Source organism: Phyllostomus discolor, chromosome 1 (assembly GCF_004126475.2).
Source record: "Phyllostomus discolor isolate MPI-MPIP mPhyDis1 chromosome 1, mPhyDis1.pri.v3, whole genome shotgun sequence".
In the NCBI taxonomy this organism is placed as follows: domain Eukaryota; kingdom Metazoa; phylum Chordata; class Mammalia; order Chiroptera; family Phyllostomidae; genus Phyllostomus; species Phyllostomus discolor.
This window is the reverse complement of record NC_040903.2, coordinates 15,231,033-15,257,447: the sequence shown is the minus strand read 5'-3', so window position 1 is coordinate 15,257,447 and position 26,415 is coordinate 15,231,033. Positions and strand designations below refer to the sequence as shown.

The 26,415-nt window shown below is 38.2% G+C and overlaps 1 protein-coding gene across 5 annotated transcripts in view; it reads right to left on the bottom strand.

The window, feature by feature from the left end:
• The window catches only part of RBPJ (recombination signal binding protein for immunoglobulin kappa J region), a 209,901-nt gene that overhangs the window by 60,394 nt on the left and 123,092 nt on the right, over nucleotides 1-26,415 (bottom strand). The window contains exon 2 of one of the 5 annotated variants that reach the window (XM_036019533.1): nucleotides 5,516-5,699. The exons of 3 other annotated variants lie outside the window; for them this stretch is intronic. Coding sequence is in view for 1 of the 2 variants with exons in the window: in XM_028505775.2 (XP_028361576.1) it covers nucleotides 5,516-5,532 (17 nt within the window). In the remaining variant the exon portion in view is untranslated. Of the gene's footprint in view, nucleotides 1-5,515; nucleotides 5,700-26,415 lie in introns of those variants that run through there. One more of the 5 variants, XM_028505775.2, reaches the window with a different exon arrangement.

Here is a 26,415-nt window from a genome sequence, read left to right as displayed (position 1 = left end):
TCGCCGCCTGCCGTCACCCAGCAACAGCACCTTTGTGCCTGACATCTAGAAATCTTGACTGACAACCTTACAGACCCAGGAACTGCATTTAGAATTCACATTAATCATTAACTTTTCTCTTTTGTTTCCACAGAATACATATTATTTAGATGTCTACCTGCTTACAGTAAGTAACCTTTTAGTTGGTTGCCAGCATGGATAAGCTCAGTATTTAGGAAACTATTACAAGTTGGTTCAATACCTTGCCTTTTTAAAAATACTTGTTGCTTCTCTCAACTAACATTCATGCTTGCTTAACAGACTGAACTAGCCACCTATACCTTTCCAGAACAAGTTACTCTTCAAAAAAATTGAAACCCCATCAGTGGCTAGTAACACGAAAACCTCTCTCATCACCTCACTGTAAGCCTTAGATTTCCCTCCGTGAAACACGACCCCTTGGAATAATAAGCCTTCACAACAGCAACGTGGGACCATGCCCTGAATACTATCATGCCCTGAATTGCTATAAAAAGGGCCATTTGACCATAATTCAAATTATGCAAACATTCTATAGGGATGCTTTCTTTGAAAGATCTAAATGAAAGAGGGGAAAATGATAAGAAAAAAATCTTGTTCTAAATTAATTTACAGTGGCCTGAGAGTGAAAGAAAGCGACAGAACTGTAACAAAAGGCTTCTCACATTCCTGTTTTGCCTGTTGGAAATTAGGACTGATTTCCAGGTGGCTATTTCCACAGATTATTTAGCCAGGCATCATCTAACTTAGGGGTGTCAAACTCATTTTCATTGGGGGACCACATCAGCCTCATAGCTGCCTTCAAAAGGCCGAATGTAATTTTAGGGCTGTGTAACTACTCCTTAACAGTTAAGGGAGAGCTCGGCACTGCCGCTGGGTAGAAGCAAGGTGCCGGCCCGATAAAACAAATAAAACAAGGCGGAGGGCCGGATTGGGCCTGCAGGCCTTGTGTTTGCCACCTGTGATTTAAATCCATGAGCCCCACGTTGTTTACACATGGGTTTTCCGGACTGCTTACCTCCCAGCCACTCCACAGGAGCAGCAATTCCTTTATTCGGACTCTGCCGGCCCTGCTTCACCTTCTCCCACCTTTTGCCTATAGCTCAAGTAAATTCTTTCAGACCACCTCTTTCTTCCTTCTTCCCCCACCCCCTGGTAGTTTAGGTTCCATGCTCCAAGGCCAGGCTTTGGGCTAATGTTTCTGGCTCAGTGAAACCCACGATTTTAAAGTTTAATATAGGAAAACCTGCATACACCATGTGCGGGTCTCCAGCAATTTCACCTAGGCAATTTTTTTTTACTATGATAACGATAATCAAATGCTAATGTAAGACCCATTATATGTAAGCTGCTAATAATGATGTGGTTAACAAATTAACTTCTGAGCTTTTAAAATGGTAGTAGCTCCAAAGTTTAAGAAATTCTCAAAGCTAAGTATAAATTTTAGCTTGTCATTCTAATGGTTGATGTTTTTTCCTGGCTATCCATCAATGTTTTGGTTGGTTCTATTTCTCAAGAATTAATACTAGAGGTCGGGTCATTTGCTGTGAAAGAGGAATGCTCCTTGTCCTGCGTCAGTCCTCTTCACTTTGGGACTGAAACCTGCAATTTGAAAATCACAGCTTTAGAAGATGCACAAATCAGTCATCTTTCACTGAAGAGGAAAAGCCCAAAGAACTGAAAACATCAGTTGAATAGTGATTGTTTATTTAACTCTAGGAAGACCACAGGAGAAAGTTTAAGACTCGGGATATGAAAAAATGTAACAGTGCTCTACCCACCAAAAGAGGTTCTTGTTCTGGCAGCTAATAATCATCACTGCTGTTAATCACTAGCTCCCTACATACACAACTCTGCGTAAGTGCATATAATTTATATACATATATGCACATAAAATGCAACATACATATGTATAATTATATACTTGTTACATTTTTAATACATAAATTTATATTTTTTCCAGGTCATTCTTACAGCCTGTCAAAATAAAAAGGTGTTAGATGTAAAACACAGGTCAGCTGGCCCCAGAGTCTAATTTATAAACTCTTCTAAAAGGACAGGAGTTTCCAACTCTAGCTGTGCATCAAGAATACTCTGTAGAGCCCTAGCTGCTGCGGCTACAGTGGACTGGGTGCCGCCCTGAGAATCAAAGGGTCATCCTTTTGATTCCCAGTCTAGGGCGCATGCCTGGGTTGCAGGCCAGATCCCCAGTAGGGGGCAAGAGGCAACCACACATCTTCCTCTCTCTCTCTTCTTCCCTCCCTTCTCCTCTCTAAAATAAATAAATAAAATCTTTAAAAAAAATCCTCTGTGGAGTTAAAACAAGCAAATTATCAAGTGCTACCCCCAAAAGAGATTTTTAAAGTTGAATTAGCAAATATTATAGAGAAATACATTTTGTAAAGAATGTATCAAATACCATACATTACATCAGGAAAGATCTTTTTAGACAGCAGATACTACTGTGTGCTATCAGACTTAAAATATCTTGTTCAAATGGATGATTGCTTTGGTTAATACACAACTGACTTTACCTTGAAAACTTAATTAGATTTCTCATTATACACTACAATGTAATATAAAGCAGTTTTATCTTAGGTTTAATAACTAAATTCCATTAACAATTTAACTGCTGACATGTCAAAAAGGATCTTAATATAACGTAGCCTAAATGATACAGCTTTTGGACTGCACCAGCGTATTCTATTAAATCTATCTATTCATGATTAAACCTCTATCTTCCCCAAATATTTTCCTTCATTACCTAAAAGATAAAGAATTCTCAACCTGATGTAACAATGAATTCAGCATTCTCCCTGGGTTGATTCATTTCTACCAACCTTAAGAAATCACTTAGTAGCAAGCACACAATACAAAATTAAGTTTTCTAGGTTTCAAATAATTAAGAAATGATTTTGCTTACATTATTCAAATAAAATGTTATTAACATAAAAAACTAAAAGATTTTTGATGGTTAAAGTGGGTAATACAAAGCCAGGAATTACCACTACTAGCAACCACAAATAACAGCAGGACTACATACCACAAACACATGTTAATTAGCTCAATACATACAATCCCACTATTAATAATGAATTACTCATTTTCCTCTCAGTAAAAATTCTTTGTAAAAGGCTTCCATCCAAGACAGAGGTGTGGGCAGATACACTGTGCCTCCTCACACAACCAAAAGGACAACTTTAAAAACAAAAACAACCAGAAATGCCAGAAAATTGAACTGTAGGGAAGTTCAACAAGGAGTTAAACATTCATGGAGGGGTGTGGGTGGAGAGGATGCATGCAGGGAGGTGGCAGGGTAGGGAGGTGGCAGGGCAGCGAAGGAGGACCAGGAGGTTCCACATTTGCATGCAGACAAACCAGGAGGAACAACTAGTGGGTGAGACAAGCCACACAACCCAGGGTTCCAGCTCGGGGGAAATAAAGGCTCAAACCTGTGACTGAAAACAACTGTGGGGGTTGAGGTGGTGGGAGAAACTCCCAGCCTCACAGGACAGTTCGTTGGAGAGACCCACAGGGTCCTAGACCATACACAAGCCCACCCACCTAGGAATCAGCACAGGAAGGACCCAATTTGCTTGTGGGTAGCGGGGGGAAGGGAATGAAAGTCGACAGCTGAACAGCAGTACTGTTTCCTCTCGGACCCCTCCCCCACATGCAACACAGCAACGTGGGTTACCCCGCCCTGGTGAATACCTAAGGCTCTGCCCCTTACATGTAACAGGAGTGCAAAGACCAAAAAAAATGGCCCAAATGAAAAAAACAGGTCAGGACTCCAGAAAAAGAACTCAACAGTGAAGAGAAAGCCAACCTATCAGATGTAGAGTCCAAAACACTGGTAATCAGGATGCTCACAGAAATGGTTGAGTATGTTTGCAAAATACAAAAAGAAGTGAAGGCTATGAAAAGTGAAATAAAGGAAAATGTACAGGGAACCAACAATGAAGGGAAAGAAACTGGGACTCAAATCAACGATTTGGAGCAGAAGGAAGAAAAACATTCAACCAGAACAGAATGAAGAAATTTAAGAATTCAAAAAATGAGGAGAAGCTTAGGAATCTCTGGGACAACTTTAAACATTCCAACATCCTAATCATAGGGGTGCCAGAAAGAGAAGAGGAAGAGCAAGAAATCGAAAATTTATTTGAAAAAATGAAGGAGAATTTCTCCAATCTGGCCAAGGAAATAGACTTCTAGGAAGTCCAGGAAGCTCAGAGAGTCCCAAAAAAGTTCGACCCAAGGGGGAACACACCAAGGCACATCATAATTACATTTCCCAAGATGAAAGATAAGGAGAGAATTTTACAAGCAAGAGAAAAGGAGACAGTTACCTACAAAGCAGTTCCCAAAAGACTATCAGTTGATTTCTCAAAAGAAATCTTGCAGGCAAGGAGGGGCTGGCAAGAAGTATTCCAAGTCATGAAAGGCAGGACCTACATCCAAGATTGCTCTATCCAGCAAAGCTCTCATTTAGAATGGAAGGGCAGATAAAGTGCTTCCCAGATAAGGTCAAGTTCAAGGAGTTCATCATCACCAAGCCCTTATTATATGAAATGTTAAAGGGACCTGTCTAAGAAAAAGAGATCAAAAATATGAACAGTAAAGTGACAACAAACTGTTGTCACTTTATCAACTATCAACAACTGAACCTAAAAAGAAAAAAACCCCCACAAAAACAAACTAAGCAAACAACTAGAACAGGAACAGAATCATAGAAATGGAGATCACATGGACGGCTGGAGTGGGAAGGAGGGCAGAGAATGAGGGAAAAGGTACAGGGAATAAGAAGCATAAAGGGTAGGTACAAATCGACAAGTGGAGGTGAAGAACAGTGTGGGAAATGGAGAAGCAAAGGAACTTAAATGTATGACCCATGGGCATGAACTAAGGTGGGGGAATGCTGGTGGGAGGCGGGGCACAGGGCAGAGAGGAATAAAGGGGAGGAAAAATACGGGACAACTATAATAGCATAATCAATAAAATATATTTAGAAAAACTTTTTGTAAAAGACAAAGCAATCACAAACTTCAAATGGTCAAGTAAAACTGACCATTCTGTTTGGTAAAATTAATGCCCTAACTGAAGGATTTATCCAACTATTCCCTATTCGGGCCACCACGACTTGACGGCACTGCAGAGAAGTGAGTCTGTGACCTAAACCAGAAAGATGACTACAGACTCACACAGGAATAATCGCTAAATTATTTGGCTGAAGAACTTATAGCTCATTACTATTAAAATCTAGGGAAAATATCTATACCAGTGTCTTCTCTAACCATATTTCAAAAACAAAAAAAATATTCAATCAATCTTATGACACATAGCTTTTTCCTAACACAAATACTAGTGCTATAAATCCATAACCACATTTGCAATCTAAATACGAAAATATCTTAAAATATGATATGTTTAAATACAGAATCACGAATGCTCATTCTATCCATGACCTTTGGGCCACTGGGAGATTTCTAAAGCATACCTTTTAATCCATGCCATGGCACTTCAAGAACATGTTAAGGTAAGTCACAGCCCGGAACACTTCGATGCACCTCAAAACACCTCAGCCAGTGCATCTGTATGATTCTCTTTTCCTTTTGAGATCATAATGGTTCCGAAGAACTACAATGCTTCCATTTGAATGACAGTCTCATAATTTCAATGACTTAAAAACAAAAACAAAAAATAAGGACTTAAATGTAGGTATGTTAAGCCACTAGTACACTGTGTTAACTGCGGCCATTATCATGTGACACTCATTACATGTGAACCCTGTATGAATGAGAAGTACAATGCTCAGCAGTCAGTGACAGCCCTTTGCTTTGTTGAGATCTACCAAACCCCACAAATCTCTGACCCAACTCATTCTTCAGTTTTCTTTTCAAGGAATGAAAAATAACCTAAAGGACAGGTAGACGCCAGGTCCAGCTCTGATTAACCAATTATTCTATTCTGTGTTGAATGGGAGCTGGCAATTACCCGCACACCTGTATAAAATGGAATTTGCTAATAGATACATCAGGGGTTCCTTCAAACAATGACCCTCCTGGCATTCATATCACTGAATCATTTTAATTACATGGAAGTCGTTAAATTAATTAGCGCTCCCATTTCTGAAGTATACCTCTATGCCGAGCATGAATATATGAATGAACAGATAGGTGGCTCACTATCAAGTTTTACTTCTACACAGCAATTGTCTTGGCAGTTTCCTCCTCACCCCACCCACCTTTCTTATATAAAAACATTAAAAACATTTTATTTTTAAAATGATGCAGTAAGAAATTTTTGTATCACATTTTAAACCTAAGCATTCACTTTTGCTTCAAGTTTGGCATTCTATAGTTAAAAGAATATTCAAGCTATATAAAAATAAAACTAATTTAAATTATCAATAATACACATATATTTGTGTCATAAAGCAATTAAAACTACTTTAGGATGGCTGATCAGGAAATTTTTAATAAAAGCAAACTATAAAAAGGGTTTTCAAGAAAAGAGAAAGCACGGAGAAGTTCTGTCACACCCAGGGTTTGGGAACAGCTCATATAAAGATTACTAGACAGGAAACAGAAGATGACAAAAGCCCAGCTAGAAGCTAAAAAGTATGTGCTAAGGAGAAAGTTAAGCTATTCTGTGTTTGAAAGTTCACTGTCAGAAAAATTACATATTCCAGAGATTTGGATCTATTGGAGGTTGTGGAGAATGCAGGTTACAAAATGTGGGTCACCCTTCAAAAGCTGATAATGGCAGATTGCATATAGGTAAGAACTCTATGAGAGCAGGTGGGGAGAAGCTAGCGAACAGAAACATGGGCCCTAGTCCAATGAAATCACTGCAGCCACAGCCTCTTTTTAAACTGATCATTTTACCACATTAGTGCAATGCCCTGAGTTCCCACTACAGCTCTAAACCACTTCATGGCTCTGTATTACGTACACAACTTCCTGGAAGGACATTCACATTATTTCCTATACTCTGTGCCCCCAAATAAATGCATCCTACACACTACCATCGGGTTAATGTTCTTGGAGTGCAGTTTCAAATAAGAATGTTAACCACTGGGAAATCAGGTGGGATATAAACATGTCAGATAATAGAGAACGAAAGTCTAAGTATGACATACTCATTACCTCATTTAACTTTCAGAAGCCCAGTTTACAGAGGAGAAAACTGAAGTTCTCTGGTTAAGTGATTGGACCCAAGAACATATGCAGTAAGGGGAAAAAACTGGAACTTCAATCTAGATCTTCTAGCTGGAATTACAACACTTTTCTACTACAATATTGTTGAAGAGCACCCTTAGGGGAAAGGGGTGGCACTGGGGCTAAACTAACATTTGTTGACAACATGCCAAGTACCATGGTAACCACCTGATGCTATTTTATTTCGTCCTGACCTACCACTCATAAGCCTCCTCCTTTTACAGGTGGATAGACTGAGGCCCACACGGAGAGATTTAAGTGGTCTGCTCAACATCACACATCAGAGGCCGAAAATGATGGGCCAGACTGTTGATCTCACATGTCCACTCTAAAACTCACACTCACGTTGCTAATGCCAACCTACCCTCCAGAAGCAATCAGGAAAAAAAAAGTCCAACACTTAAGTTTATTTTCAACCTGGACATATAGCAATAATCTAATTTTATAACACTTCTTACTCAAAACCCATATAAACTGCATATAAACAAACTTTTAGCTCTGGTTTAGCAACAGACTATATACACATTTACAAAAGTCTATAAGAAGAATCAGAATTATATTTAATCACTCAAATCAGAAACTTCATTTGATTCCTAAAAACGAAATCCAGTCTTTTCATAAAGCTATGGACTTGAAAATCTTTTAAAATTGACTTGGAATTCACAGTACTGCCAAATTTCCCAATTTGGTTGGCCTTATCCCATGGACTGCTACCAGTCTTAGCCTAGTGGGAAGAGAAGTCATTTATTAGATGAGGGAGGTGAGGCCATTCAGTCAGATTGTCGGTAATAAAAATGACCAAAAACAGTAGCCCCAGCCAGTGTGGCTCAGTTGGTTGGGCATCGTCCTATAAACCAAAGGTTCCCCAGTTCAATTCACGGTCAAGCACATGCCTGGGCTGCAGGTTTGTCCAGGTTGGGGCACTTATGGGGAACAACCAACTGATGTTTTTCTCTCACATCAATGTTTCTGCCTCTCCCCCACCCCTTCCCTTCCCTCTAGAATCAAAAATAAAAATTTAAAAAGTAGATGGACAGCTCTCTACAATGCTTTAAAACATGGCTAAACTAAGAGTAATATGCAAAAGCACTAAAAAAAAACAATCCCTAAAATTGAAGACAGGAAACTCCTAAGCAACTTCAAGATTTAAATGAGAAACCACGTGCTCATACTGCATTCCAAAACTAACTGAAGAAGGGATCAACAGAACTATACCAATGTACCGAAACATGTTAGATGAATCAAAGAAACCATTTTATATTTCTGAAACAAAATACTGCAGAATTATATTCAAGGGTTCAAAGCTACTACAGTAAAACAAATTAACTGGTCATTTAAAAATATCTTCATCAGCCCTGGCTGGTGTGGCTCAGTGGATTGCACACCAGCCTGCAAACCAAAGGGTCCCTGGTTTGATTCCCAGTCTAGGGCACATGCCTGGGATGTGGGCCAGGTCCCCAGTGCGGGGGGCACATGAGAGGCAACCACACATTGATGTTTCCCTCTCTTTCTCTCATCTCTTCTCTAAAAATAAATAAATAAAAATCTTTAAAATAAATAATTAAAAATGTCTTCATCTGTAACAGCATAACTCTTCTGCATAACTCACTTTACAAACATTAATACCCAAACAGATTCACAGGTGAGGTGATACAGAAATTTTCCAGCTTTTAAAATATACCCAGGTGAACTTACTCCTGAAGAAATTAAGTTTTGATAAGGGATGAACACAAAATGAACAAGCACAAAAGAATATAGGTTTCTGGGTTTGGTTTCAAAGGGCAACTGTATTTTCACAGGGTCTTCCCTGATCCGGCTTCTAGTTTCCTCCTACCCATACAGACACGACAGGTGTTCTGGCACACTGGACTTTGTCCATTTCTCAGAATACGGCACAGTGTTTCAGATCTCTGGACCTCTACACATGCTACTTCAAGAGCAGTGGGTAAAGTAGAATTGAACATCACATAATGTTTAAAAGAATAATCTAAATAATAAAAATATAAAAAGTATTAAGGAGAAAAATAAACGGGTGAGACTAAGAGTAGAAGAACAAACACTTTTAATGTTTTCAGCGCCTACACTGTATTACTACATACTACAAGCTAAGCCAAGTTGGTGTTTTTACACAAATCTCAGACCTACTGTATGTATGTAAGAAATTTCTGAAGAGAAAACAACACTGACATTAAGTTGATGAGGCAGCCTTTAAATTAGATATTATAATTTAGGGGATGTGTCCTACTACAGACACTTGAATTTTAAACAAGTTTTGTCAACCAAGGACTTGGAAACAGTCTTGTTATATAATGACAGAAAATTAACTATTGCAATTATCAAAAGTATAAAAATGACATTCTAGGATTCCAACTCTAAACTAGTTTGTGCCAATGCTAATAAGGATTTCAAATATAAAGCTAAACCTGGTTTTGATTAACTTTCAAAGAAACTTTCCAAGAATCATAAGTTACTCAAATTCCCCTCTTCATAGTAAAACTATTACTATCAAGGATAGCAATTCCTTCCCCTAAGAAACTCTGGGGGTAAGGGAATGCCAAGCACCTACAGCTGAGAGACTGACCTCAATATCAATGAGAACCAGTAACTAAAAGATACTCACAACCAAGCAACTCTGGAATCTAATTTCACTTTGAGGAACTCCTAACTGGAGAAGCTCTTTTCTTAAGAGCTTCTAACGTATATCCTAATTTTCAGTAACATTGAAAAAACTTCTATTAAAGTGCCTGCTCTTAAAATGGCCAACACCCAAGGTTCAACTGGGAGACGCCTGCATTTTTTGTTCTAATTCTAAGTGGCACAGCATGGACAGGTATGATTTAAACATAAATACACCCATGCATAAGTGCACACCCACACACAACCCCCCACCCATCCTCTTTCAAATGGATTAATGTATCTGCTTGGTGACCAAAGACAGGGGGATGGGGACAGAGAAGAAGAGGAAGAGCAGCAGTCCAAAAGTGCTGAATAAAGAATGTTAGGGAAGGAAAAGTAATAAAGTAAATCAGTTCATTCATAAACACTACTGTGCATTTATTCCAAACACGCAAATCAAGAGAAACTTCTTTCCTTTCTAGAATGAGGGGAAAAAATACTAAAGAGCACAAATCAAACTTACCTCCACTTCCTTTTTAATTATTATGTATATGTTTATCAAAATGTTTATGGGTAAACTGAGTTTCTCCCTATCATTCTCTTTCTCCTTTCACTTAATTGCTTAGGTTTCTTTTTGTTAAAATAAAATATAAATTTTGGTGGCTTAAAAGATTATGTGGTAGCGAGTTGAGTGATAAAGAATGTGCTAATTGAGTTCTGAAGTTGAAGTCAGGTGCTATGCGTTAGAAAATTACTTGGATAGGTAACTTCTGAGCAGTCACACCTTACCTGTAGGTAACACCAGTGCACAACTGCAGTAGTAATGCTTAACTAATGCTTGCTGTGGAAACCCCTAACACACTGCCTGCCAGAGCAGGCATAAGCATTTATTGACTCTGAAGGCACATTTTGGTAATCAGTTACTGCTAATGCCACAACTATAAAGTCAAAATAAAACATGAGCATTTTACTCCACATTTTGAGTGGAGGCAGATCAAGAGCTAAGAGGAAAAAGACGATAAGGCATCAGAGAAGCAGCAGTAGAAATCAGTCAGGAGGCTGCCGTGACTATGCAGGTTCAAGATGACAGTGTCTTACACCATGGTGGAAGCAGTGGAAGTGTCATAGGCGATGAAATGATGGGCATATTTTAAAGACAAAACTAATACCATCTGCAGTGTTGACTCAGAGGCTTCTAACCTAAGCAACCTGAAGCATGGCGTTCTTATTAGGATGGGGAAGACTTCAGGAGATTTAAAGGGGGATTTCTGTAGTTAGACTTAGACATAATAAGTTGAATACGCTTAAATAATCTAATAGTATTTATTACAGGTTATCAGAACTTTCTGCAAAGGGCAGGAAGATGTGACAAGTAAATGTAGTCTGTTTAGTTTTTGCTCACATCCAGATTTTTCAAAGAACCAATGAGATGTAAGTATTATGTATTAAACAAGTAATTTAATAATCAGCTTTTTAATTATACATCCTCTGCCATATGCACCCGTGAGTGTTAAATAAAAAATAATGCGATAAGAATATTAGGAAAATTTCTAATTAGAGACTAATTTAAGGGAGATAGTCCATATTCAAACAATAAAGGCAATTACAGCTAAGAAGAGTAACCTATTATCTGATGCTCTCCAGCTACCAAAATGCCTCAGTCTCAAACACATAGCTTAGAAATAATAAAATTAACAGACTACATTTATGAAGTGCTTTCCACATGCTAATTAAGTATCTCATTTAAATACCAACTACCTTTTATTAGTTTATCTTTTACAATAGGTTGAAAAAATTAATTAAGCTAAGGAATTATTCTGTAACTTTAGCCATCCTAAAAAGAACTAGTTTAAGAGTATGCAGGAAATTCTTTTGCTCTGTTGTTTTCTATTACCATCTATATTTTGTATTCTCTTCATGCTTCCAATTTTCCAATGCCAACTGTTATGAAAACTTTATGACAGCTTGATATGTAGCAATTTGTGTGGGTGTATGTCTTAATAGGAAAGGAACATGAAGGAAAATTGTATGTTAATGAATTCAAAAACATAACACATTTTCCTGAGATAGACTTGTGCAGAAATGTATTAATAGTAGTTACAGTTTTAGGCTATAGGCCTACAAATACAACTGTGCTAATAGAAATGGACTGCAGAGAATTTGGAAAGTGAACATGTATTTTCTGGAGAGCAATGAATAAAAAGAGAAAGGAACCACCCTGATACACTTATTCTCCCCTAGATATTCTCATTTTACCTTAAATTATAAAATTATTGCCACGGAATTATCAAGCTTTTGGAGATAGTTTCACAATGAACAGGTAACACCTACTTGATAGCAACTCAGTTGTCCCTATTTTATGATACCCGTATTGCTTAAATTATTTCATCAGGTTCACTCACAAAGGCACTCCTGGTGGGGGTCTGTCTCCCTCTCCCTACCTCTCTTGCCCAACTGGTGATACACTAGCAGGGGAGCCTGTGACCATGTGACCGTGGCAGCTGCCTGGCCTGTAAGTGGCTGCCTGAGATGAACTGCAGCTGGGAACAAGCTAAACTACCTGGATGGGGACTATGAGGGCTTAACAGCTGCCTGTGGGGTCCAAAGGACCATACTTTAAAATGGAGCAGGAACTCTGGACACTGGCTTTCATCCTGGCCTTCCTGAGGACACAGTGGGACTTTTCCGTGGCAGAAAAGAGGAGACAGCCTTTGAGACAAGAGTCCACCATTCTCCCAAGTTGTGCAGCACCTTAATGAAACCTCTTTCCTTTTGCTCCAGCATCTGCCTCATGAGTTTGGTTTTCATGGCAGCAGGCTACTAGGCTCTCCTGCCTCCATGCTTTTCCTACTGAAATCTTTCATTAACTTCATGCTGCTATATATGTGGGTATAAGTTAATATAACCTTTGGAGAACATTTGGCATCATCTATCAAAACTATAAATGTGTATATCCTTGCAACCAGCAATTCCATTTCTAAGTATATGTCCTACAAAAATACTCCTGCATATGAGGTACGCAAAGATATTTACTACAGCGTTGTTCCTAAGAGAATTATATTTAGTTGTATGCAAAATGGAAACTAAGTTCTGTTACAAGTATATTATAGATATGGAATACTACACAGATTTAAAGACAGAGGTAATCCTACGTGCATAATTTTAAAAAAGAAAGAAAAGAAAAGAAAAGAAAAGAAAAGAAAAGAAAAGAAAAGAAAAGGAATTCAAGGATTATTAAATTTTAGCCCTGGCGGGTGTGGATCAATTGGTGGGGGTGTCTGTCTTCCCACAAACGGAAAGGTCACAGGTTTGATCCCTGGGGTTGGGATGCATATAAAAACGCAGCCAACTGATGCTTCTCACATCGATGTTTCTCTCCCTCTCTTCCTCCCTCCCTTCCCCCTCTCTACAATCAATAAGCATGTCCTCAGGTGAGAATTTCTTTAAAAAATGGATTACATTTTGAAAGTAAACAGAGTAATATAAGAATTCAATAATACGAGCCCATCTGCCCTGAAGAAAACCCAAGCTATGTACTTTTATGTATACTTCCATACATGGTAAATTGTCTGAAAGAATTATCCCAAGTTTTTAACAGTGGTTACCTCTAGGGAAGGCAAACTGGAGTTTTCTAAAACTATCATAATGATGATGCAGAAATGTATTCCTGTACTAACTGTGTAAAATTTCTAATGTGTTACAAACAGACAGGAAGAGCCTACAGATAAACAAGAAAGACAAGACAATCTCACTCCTGACCTATGTAGCCTGACCTCCTCCTTCCTACTCTATTCAGCCAGGACTGAACAGAATCAAGGTGGTTACACAGAGCAGAAGCACATGCTGCCTATCTGGGCCCAAGCTCACGAAGGGCACTCACAGCTGTCAGTACCACATTCCTCAGGTCTAACTGGAGCAGAGCTGAGAAAGCCACATTCTTACTCGGTCACTACTCAGGCTTACCTTTCTACCGACAAACTCAAGACTGTCTCCAACAAGAACCACATCCTGACTGGGCAGGGCAGAGGACAGAGTCAGTACTTGGGTATTCCTGACAAAATTTCCTGCCTGCAGATTGCCAAAACTCATCTTTCTCTAGCCTAATTTAAAAGGAGCAGTAGGAGGAAGAGGAGGAAGAAGAGGAAGAAGAAATCCTTCATGAATTATTTGCTGAAACCCCCAGTCTGCATTAATTACTTCTTTTATTTCTTTTTCTGTACCTCAACGTTCTTTTGAGAAATATTTCCATTATAGAAGGGAGCTTTGTGTTCTTCCTTACATACAGTTAATTATGAGCATTAGCTGCAATCCCCACTAAAACACAAACCACCCAGGACCAACCTGTCTTAACTCATCTTTTACAAAAACTTGAGGCATTCAAGGTCCTTGGTTGTAACAGGTTTTCAAGAAAGGACTGCTGAATAGAATTTGTTGGTGACGGTTTAGTGCATGATACCAGACAGTTCACAGATGGGATGTGTTTAACTTTCCAATAAAAATGTCAACAGGCAGCCCTGGCTGGGGTGGCTCAGTGGGTAGTTGGTTTGATTACCAGTCAGGGCACATGCCTGAATTTCAAGCCAGGTCCCCAGTAGGGGGTGCACAGGAGGCAACCACACATTGATTATTTCACTCCCTCTTTCTCCTTCCCTTCTCTCTAAAAAGAAAGAAAATCTTTTAAAAAATGTCACCAGGCAGTATCAAATCAGTAAAAAGGATAAATAAGAAGTTTTAAATAGACTTCCATTTCAACTATTTGGTTAAATGAAAGCTTTGAGTTGGAAGAGAGAATAAACCTCAAAAACCAAGATATGTCACAGGCATAAGTAGAAAAGTATAAGACTTTTAATAGCATTTAAATAGAAAAAAAGTTCATCTCTTTTGTAATCTAAGGGAGGAAAACACTTTTTGCATCCCCTTTACATCATGAGTCTAAATACAATTATAGCACATAATTCTGCATATTCTGATTATTTGGTCAGTTTCCTATGTAAATCTTTGCCAAATAACAAAAATACAACTATCATTTACCTCATTTTCTGTATATGATCCTTGTGACTGATATATGATGTCAAAAACAAAATCCTGACTTCTCGTAAATATTTTATGTTAAATAAAATTGATAAGAATGTAAAAATTATTTTAAATGTAAAACTTGCTGGACAATGTTTCTTGGTGGCAGTATATACTATGTCATGTTCTGAGGAGTATTGCAAATTATGACAACTGCAAATAAGAACTAACATTTATTAGTAAATTCAGTGTATAAAGAAGATTGGCGCTATCCCATTTATTTACTACCAAACTCTATGAGTAGGTATAGTAATTAATATTCTATTTTTTAGACACACAAACTGAAGCATAAAGAGGTCACGTAACTTGCAGGAAGTGACATATAAGTGACAGAGCCAGAATTCAAAGACTAGTCTTTCTGACTTCACCCTATATATTTAGCAGATCAAATAAAAAATAAATCTGTTGTACCCCGGATGGTGTAGCTCAATGGATTGAGCACGGGCCTGCAAACCAAAGCATTGCCAGTTTGATTCCCAGTCAGGGCACATACCTGGGTTGCAGGTCATGTCCCCAGCAAAGGGTGTGCAAGAGGCAACCACACATTGATGTTTCACTTCCCCTCTTTCTCTCTCCCTTCCCCTCTCTCTAAAAATAAATAAACAAAACCTTTTAAATAAATAAATAAATCTGTTCTGCTACAAGGCATGTTTCTTTTCTATGAACTACTTCTTAGGATACTAGAAACAAAAACAGAGTAAGTCACGTTGTTTCATGAATGGCTTTTCCTAGCATACTAGGTTCTTTTTTTAAATTTTTTTTAAAGGCTTTATTTATTTATTTTTAGAGAGAGGGGAAGGGAGGGAGCAAAAAAGGGAGAGAAACATTGGTATGTGAGAGAAACATATATCAGTTGCCTCTTGTTATACACCCTACCTGGGGACTGAACTGGAAAACCCACGCATAGGCCCTGACCAGCAACTGAATGAACCCATGACCTTTAGGTTTGTGGGATGACACCCAACCAACCGAGCCACACTGGTCAGGGCCTAGCATACTGTTTTGAGGCAGCTAGGAACAAGCTTTTTTTTTTTTTACAATTAAAGATAAACCCATAGCAACAGATGAATAATTTAAGGAAAAAAAAAAAGCAAATCTACAAAGAAACTTTCCCTTTTTGTAAGTAGTAGTTGATTTAGTGGCTTCAGGAATTGTTATTCTTTCAGGTGGGTTAACATTTGACAAAATTGCCTGTGCAGATGAAGAAGCTGCAAAATAAATAAATAAATAAATATCCCCCTGTATTAAAAACAATGAATTAATGAAGAAGACTACACACTGGATTAGAGTTCTGGTTTTAATAAAAATTTTCTCTTAGAAGCAATGCCCTTCCAGGACCTATTAACTACAAGAAGAAGGCTAGACCCCGGTTAAAGTTTAAAACTCCAAAGATTGCTGGTAATACAAAGTACAAATGCTAGTCCTTTGTTTCTTTTTATTAGAATTTTTATTGCTTTTACTGAGAATACTAAGAGCTCTGTCCTACGAGACTGCCCTCCCCCCTCAGAATACTAAGTAAAAGCAATAAAAAGTTCCATGGATTTTTTAGTAGTCTGTCCCAACCCTTTTTCCCTCATAAGCCTTATTACTTTCACAGCACTGTTTTGCAGAACTCAAAGTTTGACAAGATACATATATGGTAGGTATCATGGCAGAAGATCCTGTACGCATTAGACAAAACAATCCCTATGAACTGTCAGTGCACGTGGACTTAGTAAAACACCATGATAGTTTTTTGTTTGGTTTTGCTTGTAGTTTTTAAAAGATGTGAGGTAAACTCCAATCCTACAGAGAAATAATGAATTTGTGTTAAACTAAGACTATTAGGACAAAAATGCAGAAGTGGAGATTAATGCTACTTTCATTTCAAAACAGTTTAAATGTTTTTTATTGACTTTTAAACAAAGATCAACGTAATGTCAACTCATTGTGATCCCAGACAAAGTAGCCATTAGAAAAACACAAACACCAAAGCAGCTCTTTGGATACATCCCTTTTTAACTTAACTACTAGAGAAGCTGACACTATGGAGAGTGACCCCACTGAGAATCGACTGTAAAAACTAAGGCAATGGTTCCTATCCAGCATGTATATATTTCCAAATATTATGTTTTATAGTCAATAGGTTAAACACACTATCAAAACAGAAAGCTCATATAAAGATAATCTGTATAGAAACGGGTCATATAAACAGATATTTTGATAGACTGTTCATAACATAAAGCATTCCTGGAAGAATTCTTTCAAGTGATGCTTGGTTAAATGGGTTCTGGTATCTATCTCAATGTGGGAAGGGTGTTTCCCACACCAACAAGCAATTCTCTGCACACTGGTAAGGCATCCTACACTTCAATTCATTCTGCACAATCTAACCGGAGATAGTCGGGTCCTATGCATCAAGGGCTCCGTCCTACAAGACTGCCCTCCCCGCTCAGAAGCCTGTGGCAAGCCCAGGTGTTTTTCACAAACCAGCTATAGAACAGAGGTTCCCATGACCCCTCCTTGGGTTCAGTTAATTTGCTAAAGCAGTTCACAAATTCAGGGGAACATTTTACTTACTAGATTACTGGTTTATTACCAAATGGAAGAGAGCTTCCATGCCCTCCAGGCATACCACTCCCCCATATCTTCCACACGTTCACCAACCTAGAAGCTTTCCAAATTGTGTCATTTGGGTTTTCAGGAAAGCTTCATAAGAACTGATTAAATCTTTGGTCACTGGGCACTGATTCAACATACAGCCCCCCCCTTTCCCCTCTCTGGAGGTTAGGGGTAGGACTGAAAGTTCCAACCCTCCAATCACAGGGCTGGCCCCACTGGCAACCAGTCCTCATCCTCAGGCACTTCCCAAAAGTCGCTTCATTAACACAAGAAAAGACACCTGGATCGCTCTGGGCTCACAAAATTCCAAGGGGTTTAGGAGCTGTGAGCCAGGAACTGATGAAGATCAAATATACCAGAGAAAATGTCTTCAAATATATAATCCTTATAAATCACAGTACTATAGTGGTAAAAAATATTTATCTTCTTCCCATAGGTTTTAACAATAGACCTTTATGCCTCCCAATTTCTGTTTCTATCTAACTAGCCTCAGGATTTACATTCTTTATGTCAGAGATTACATTCTCGTCTGTACAGTACTATCATATTTATTGTTAAAATCAACAGGGTTGGGAGAACAGTTATGCAATTTTAATACAGCAAAATTTTTCAAGCCATTATTTAGATAATTTAAAATTAATATAAAATAAGGAATTAGTATAAAGGACACATGGACAATAACAAGCGGGGGGGGGGTGGAGATGGGAGGGAGGTGGGGAGGCTGGGGGGTGCACTAGGATGGGGATAAAGGGCAGAAAACTACTTGAACAACAATTAAAATAAAAAATTATATTAATTTTATATTAAAATTAATATAAAATAATTTGTTCACTACAGAATAGTTCCCTTCCTTTACAATTACATTTGGCTTGGGCAAATAAATTAGGTCTTCTCTCCTAAATATTATCAATTTACAGCAAAACAGATACTCAAAATCATGTTTCTTGTTTTAAGATTTTATTTATTTTTAGAGAGAGGGAAAGGAAAGGAGAGACAGAAGGAACTAAACATCAATGTGTGGCTGCCTCTCCTACCCTCCCCTCCCCGCCCCACCCGCTGGGGAACTGGCCGGCATCCCAGGCATGTGCCCAGACTGGGAATTGAACCAGTGACCCTTTGGTTCACAGGCCCATGCTTAATTCACTGAGCTACACCAGCCAGGACTCAAAATCGTGTTTCCTACCAAGAAATAGCCTGCCTGACTTTTTTTAATCTGTCACCATGCAAATTCCAGAATCAATACCCTCAAATTTTTCCATTGCACATATCCTAACCTCCCAATCTCCCACCCCAAACCAGTTTCCCATATCAAATGAGGACAACCCTGTAATTACCATTGTTCCAGCCAAACCCAGGGAGTCAGTTATCTGTGACTCCTATCTTCACTTCATGCACTATATCTAATCTAGGCACACTCTGCCTTGGGGTCTTCACATCTGCTGCTCCTTCCGGCTGGAACATTCTTCCCCCACAGGCATACGTGCCTCACATTCTCATCTTATCCTTATGGTCCTTTTCCCAAGCATCACCAGGTCAGGGAGACCTTCCTGAGCACTTTATCTTCTTGCAACCTCTCCCTCACACTCCCTATCCTATACCCAACTTTCTTTTTCTTCTAAAGCCCTTAACTCAAATAAAATATTTGACTCATATGTTTTATATCTTTCACTAAAATGTAATCTCTATACACTGCAGGGAATTGTGTGTGTGGTGTGTGTGTCTGTTTTGTCCACTTGTATGTTTTAGTGCCTGGCACACAGCTGGTGCTCACGAATCAGAATACGGCACTAGGTCTCAGTCAGTCCACGTCAGGTAATTCCCACTGGAGGGAAGAGCAGGTATTCCAAAATGTGGCGAGGCTGACAATGGTGCTCTCACTGGCTGATCTGTTTCCACATGATCACAGTGGCCTAGTTTAATGACTGAGCACTCAGAAAACAGGTGAAGATCTTAAATAAATGGCAGAGGGGTACCTCTTCTTCCTGGTATTCCTTCTTTACCAAATAAAAATAATGATTAAGTAATAAAAATGACTATAACAAGACAAAGAGAAGATAGAAATAACCAAGATAACTTTTTAAAATACAGATTCACACCTACTATCAACAATAACCTCTCCCCACATGTAAATTTTGCCTTGAAATGTTGGCAAATGACAGTGGAAAGCAATCACAATTAGTAAGATACTTTAAAAAACTAAGTACCTAAAATACATACCACATTTCTGTATGGACTTTCTTCTCTTGTGTAAGGTATAAAGTCATGGTATTCAATCCAGTACTTTGAAAAATTTCACTGATTTTATGTGTGTGTAGATGCCTCTTTAGCAGTTTCTTATAAAATAGTGTAAGATTAAGAAGCCACATACCACAAGGAAAGACTTGTTCTTCCTGTCCTGGTAGAAAGGGCCGAATTATGACTTGGGAGCTAACACAGACATAAACCAAAGTGTATTTTTCTGTCAATAAATAAGTTATTGTATAAATTTTTACAGAAAATATTGTTGAAAATCATTACATAGTGTGGGAAATTTGCCATAGTTAGTAAGTAGTATAGATGGTTTTTCTAGTATGCCTCAGTTTATAGTACTTGCTGGCTTGTTAACAAAATGCAAAAACTTCTAAGAAAACACCTACAGGAAAACACTGCCGACCGTAAATTAATTCTGCAGCGTGCTGCTCGCTGAGTGCCTGCCGCACGACAAGCACTCCACTGGGTGCAAGGGCTAGGGCACGGAATAAGACACGGGGGCATTTTCAGGAGAAAGCTTCTCAGACTTCTTTTTATTTAATTATTCATTTTAATTTTTATTTTATTTTAGAGGGGGGAAGGGAGGGAGAAAAAGAAACATCAATGTGAAGGAGAAACACTGACCAGCTGCCTTCTGAAGCGCCCCTACAGCGGCAGAGCACAAAGCCCACATGCCAGGATGTGCCCTGACTGGGAATGGAACTGGTGACCTTTCAGTTGGCAGGACGACGCCCAACCAACTAAGCCACGCTGGCCAGGGCTGACTTCTTTAATAAAAGTAAAATCAGTGAGATCATTACCTGTTTTTACCAAAACAAAACAAGATTTCTGCAGAAAGCTTACTGAGGATCTACCACACAAATTCATTCATTTCGTCTGTTATTAGCAAGCAAAGAAAATGACCACAGAATGACATAAGTTACTACAAGATGTTATGGATAGTTAGTTTTATAAAATATCTTCATAAGATAAGGAGTAACCATAAAAATCTTTTGTACTGTGCAAACATTTGCTCTTTATTGCCTGACAAAGCACTTAGAAAGGTTGTGAAACTTGACAAGTTACTCATTTTTCTTATACAGAAATGTCCTAAAATTGACTACTTTCCCCTTGAAGACAAGCAACTTCCTGGAATTGCTACCTAGCAGTTATTTTTGTAAAAACATTTCAGGTAAGTCTGGAATTTAAACAATGGCTTCTCAGCTATGAAAATCACTTGATTTGTATAGAGATAAAATGAACTTAGAACTAGCTCTTTGAATGACTCCATCATAAAGTCTTAATTAACCAAGATTTTAAAAAAGTAATGAAGTGTATTATGTAACTATCACAATTTGAAAAATAATAGTGATATCTAAAAACACTTGTCTCACTAGAAAAAAAAAAAAACTTGTGAAGGTGAAAAAGGTTTCTACCATTCTATTAACAGTATCTTTAAAGCTTTACCTCATTTGTATTGAAGTATTTTTTACCAGTTCAAATTTCTGTACATAGTTCAATGTGTATAAGTATAACACTTCATTATAATTTATTACTACACAATCACATATGCTGTAGGTGTGCTATGGGTCAGCAACCAGAAGTCAAGAGACGATGATACAGCACAAAAGTGAAACAAACTGCTGTGAATGCCACATAGCTCTTACAGTACCCTGATAAGACCCCAAACACAGGCAACTAACTTTGGTTTCACAGGAATTAACTAAATTCACCACCTCAGTTAATCACTAGACACCAAGCAAAAGTTTTGCACAAGTCAGAGCATAAACATTCCCTCTCCAGGAGAAAAACAATACAGAGTATTTTTTCTCATTAAAATAAGGTAGTCATTGTGAAAAGACTCTGAACAGTGAAATCAAATTCATGAATGTCCTCACAGTCACTGCATCATTGAATATGTATCGCCCTCCCCAACAAAGCCCCTTTTCATGCAGGTTTTCCATTTATACATGAGAATAGCAGTTTCCATCTCAGTTTCGTTCCCCTATCTCTTGATATGTTCTTTCCTTTCCAATCAGCATCTAAACAAGTCAAGCCTATTCCACCATAAAAAGCAGTATCATGGCACCTGTGGCTCCACCCCCACCGAGTTCCGAGCAATTACTCTGCAAAGAGTTGTCTTTACTTCCTCAACCCATGACAAACTCCATTACAGCTCCCACCAGTTCAACGAAATTGTTCTTGCCAAGGTCTCTGAAGTCCTAAATCTTCTACGCATTTGGATTTATCTCATTTTGTCCTCTTCATGACATCTGACACAACTGAGCAGTTTCCTTTCTTCTAAAAATTAGTCTCTTCATTTTTGTGACACTACACTGTCCAGGGTTTTTTGTCCCACCTCTTTTGTTATTAGTTTTACTGGTTTCTATACCTCTACACATTCCTTAAATGTTGATGCTCACCAGTAGCTTGTCTCTGCTTAACTCCAACTCTCCTCAGGATATTTTGCCCACTCCGGATGTTTCAATTACCACCTAACAGTCTTCAAGCATGTATTTCCAACCTTGACCTCTCTCCTGAGCCCCAGGAACCACAGACATAATAAATATACATAATTGGCCACTGGGTCTCTTCACCTAGCCCTCTCACAAAGGCCTCAAATTCCACATGCTCAAAACCAAACACCTCTCCGCAACACTAACTGAGCTCTCCTCTCCATGCAATTTATCTCAGTGATGTCTCATCTCCACAAATGGCACCAGCGTTCCCACTCCAACACGTGTGCAACACCAGAATTTTTTTCCTTCCTGATAATTTTTAGTAGGTCTATCTAAGATATCCACCATGGCTAAATTCATATTTAAACTTGCTCCAACCAGTTATAGTATTAAAGAAACAGAGCCCCATGTTACCTTTCCAAAACACAACCTGTTTTCACGTATCTCCAGAATGTCACTGAGCTTCTTTCTGATGTCCTTAAGAAATGACTTAAAAAAATATTTCTTGCTATAGAATATAGTCTACAAATGCAAAGTTTTCAGAATCTTAATAGTTAGCTGTGTTTTTGAAATTTCAGGAGTAAAGTATACATGTGTACCCAATGTGTGTGTGCATGTTTTTATATCTTCAACAGGAAAAGGAAAATCTCCACATCAGACTGAAAAAAAGTGTGATTTTGTTGAAGGCCCTCCACATCGAATTCTCTGCAAACCTTCCTCATACACAGCAGAAACCTATCCTTAACCCTAGCAAACATCCGCCCGTGCCTCAAAGCACTGGCCATTTGACTGAAGCAGGGATGAAACAGCACAGTGACACCAGAGCCAATGCAAGTCAAGAAGTGAAACTGGTAGCTAAGGAATCCTTGAGATGACAGCACAGGCATTAGTATCCACTACTAGGTGATTCCTTTCACAAGAACAGACTACCTTCCCCAGGAGCACAGGAACTATATATTTCACTTCCGACTTTTGGAAGTCTTAATTAAGTTCACTAGGTCATTTTAATATCTACATCATAGTCTACTACCAGGTGTGATCTTTCAAAAGTATACCACGTCGGTATGATCAGGAAATCATCCAACATAAATATGAACCTCAGTAGACACTGTTAGGAACCAGTGCTAGAAAAGCCATCTGTTTGATGAAAGTAATATTTCCACTTCCCTAGTGATTACAGCTATCAGCAGCAACTGTGAAATCCCAAGAGAAGAAATTTTAACAGCCTTAAAACTTTAATTATTCATATCAACTGGCCAAGAAATTAAAGTTAAATGTTATACAAATGGCTCCCTAACCCCTTAATATTTTTTGACTAATTATTCCATTGGTAGTCTACATCTGCTCTGCTAAAATTTGGTTATGAATCAGAAGTAACTCACTGGGAATGTTTTTATATCTAAAAGTGACTATGGGTAATCACTAAATTCACAAAAAATGTTATTTTTAATGTACATAAGAATCCTCCTGAAAACATGTCCCACAAAATAAAAGAACGGATGTGACTGTAAAAGTTTAAACTCTTTCAACCACTAGGAAGAATGGGACCAATTTAACAACAACAAAGTCAATTTTAACAGCATATTTAATCTGTACTTTTTGAACATCTTCAATGCTCAACAATTTATGATCAGGAAGCATGTTAAGCACTACCTTTACAAAAATAAAGTGAATCTATTAGGATAATTTAAATATAAAAATAATTCAGAGATCTGCAAACATATACGTATACATATACTCTAAGACATTCAGAAATACTGACCATAATAGCACATATACAAGAGTGGGTATTTTTGTTCAGAGATCCTCATTTATTTCAACTATTTCTCTTCTTACCATTTCCCAATCTTTTCATGGGTGGGGCCAAGGGGGAGGTGGAGCAGGGGGGAGGCGGGATAAACATTTTCTAGTATCAGAAATTTATCTCCTAGCTTTTTTTTAATTGAACATACCACAGCTCCTTCATTTCTTGTAGCTCATCTCCAGGCATGGTCTTTACTATCTCAGCGTAAAGCAACTTTTAATAATTTATAATTAACAATTTGGAACTACTCAACTCATATTGAAACCATATTACTTCTGAAATAAAAATGAGTGCAGGCACTATGCCTAAAACTATTTATATATATGAGCTAATCATACCAGTATAAAATATTTAGTTCCAAACAACCCAACATTTGCAGCTCTACACACGAGACATAAGCCAGGCATCATCCACAAGTCCTATCACACACAGTAGTTGCTGAGAGCAAAAAATACCTGATGACAGAAACCTTGTCCATAACATCTTAACATTGCAATTTACCTCTGCATAAACCTGAATATTGTTTAAGAAAAGAATCACCAAAAGAGCAAAGTATTTCAAATTCCTTCAAGGTCACAAAAAAGAGCAGTAGCAGAATCACTGCTCCAAAGATTATGAGAATAGAAACTTTCTCAAGTTTGTACTATCCTAACTCACCCCCCTCAAAACACATTCACACTTAGGGATTCACAAATAACAAACACAGAATTCTTTGCAACTGTGGTTACCATTTGTAAGCAGCCTTTCACTGCTCCAAAAGGCTCATCATTGAAGATGCTCATCAGTTTTTAAGCCACATCTACAGCTGCTTAGATAAACAAAATTTGACAGTCAAAACTTTAAAATGACATTTATATAACACTTTTACATAAAATAATATTAAAAGTCCTCTAGTATAATAGAAAGAATAGAAACATGAGACTCGAGTCATTCTGAATAGTAATACCTTTCATTTACATGGTGTGAGAATTACTTTCTAAGCTCTCTGACAAGTATACCATCATGTTTAACTTAAAGTTTAGATCAAAGAGATATATATCATTTACACTGAAAAAAGGTGAAGCAAAGATATCACCAAATTAGTCAGTGCTGAATAAAATCTGTATCATGACCACCAGCCTGTGTTCTTTCTACAAGTTTCTTACAAAGTTGTGTAATGAAATGCTGAGACAAAAACCCAAACAAAACTGTTCTAAAACTAAAGTCAATTTTTAAAAACCTCACATAAACCAATTTCCTTTTCAACTCTACTCTCCTGCCTCAGATTCTACCTGGATTGAGGAAGGTACTACTCTGGGTAGTAGTAAAGCCAATCATGTGTCTATAGATGACTTAAGAGTTAACCACAAAACTAGGGGGTAGAGAGGGGAAGAGCAGGAACGCCCAGCAGCATATTACATACTACATTACACCCTCTCTAGAAGATGTTCATGGCAACTGAATGGGAATCCAGAGACATGAGTGAATTCCAACGCTCCCACCAACTAGCAGGTGAACTTGGTTAAGTTCTATAAAAGAGAAAATACTACCTTCTTCACCATACATGGCAAATGCTAAATACAGCAACACACCTCAAGGCTACTGAACACCACGTTCAGTTAACAGATTATATTTAAAACACATTAGTTGAATCTGCATTAATACCAGGGGGCTCATAAAACTTTGTCAAGTATAACAAATAGTAGTAAAAGTAGGATTTCAAATCAGTGAGAAAATCAGAGCTTTCAGAAAGTGATGTTGTTTAAGAACACTTCACTCATTCATTCAACAAAGACTGAGCACCCACTACACGCCATGTACTATGTTTCTAGTTGGAGAAAGAGAAAATAAAAAGGCAAATGAAACATATTGTTAAAAGTTGACAAATGCAAATGAGAAAAATAAAACAGGGAAGGAGCACAGAATGTGGGAGTAAACATCAGGGCAGCCTTGGCCAGGCAGCTACACTGGTTAGAGCGCTGTCCCCATACGCCAGCATTGCTGTTCAATCCCCCGTCGGGGCACATGTGGGAATCACCGGTGACTGCTCGCATGCTCGCATGGAGAAACAACAGATTCGTGTTTCTCTATCCGTCTCTGTCTCTCTCTCTACCCTCCTTCCTCTCTCTCCCTAAAATAAATAAATAATTTTTAAAAAGCAGGGTAAATGTGATAAAATGTGAAAGCACCAGAAAGGAAACCAAGAAAAGGTGCCAGTGAGGTGGAAAACCAGGAGATGGTATTCCACAAGGCAAGGGAACAAAATGTTTGAATAAAAAGGGGGTGGTCCAAAATTTCAAATGCTGCTGATGAAGTCAAGTCAGATAACATTTGAAAAAAATGGCCACTATATTCGCCTGTGTGGAGGGGAGCTGGTTTTGTTGGGATGGTAGGGACAAAAACCTGGCTGAAGCAG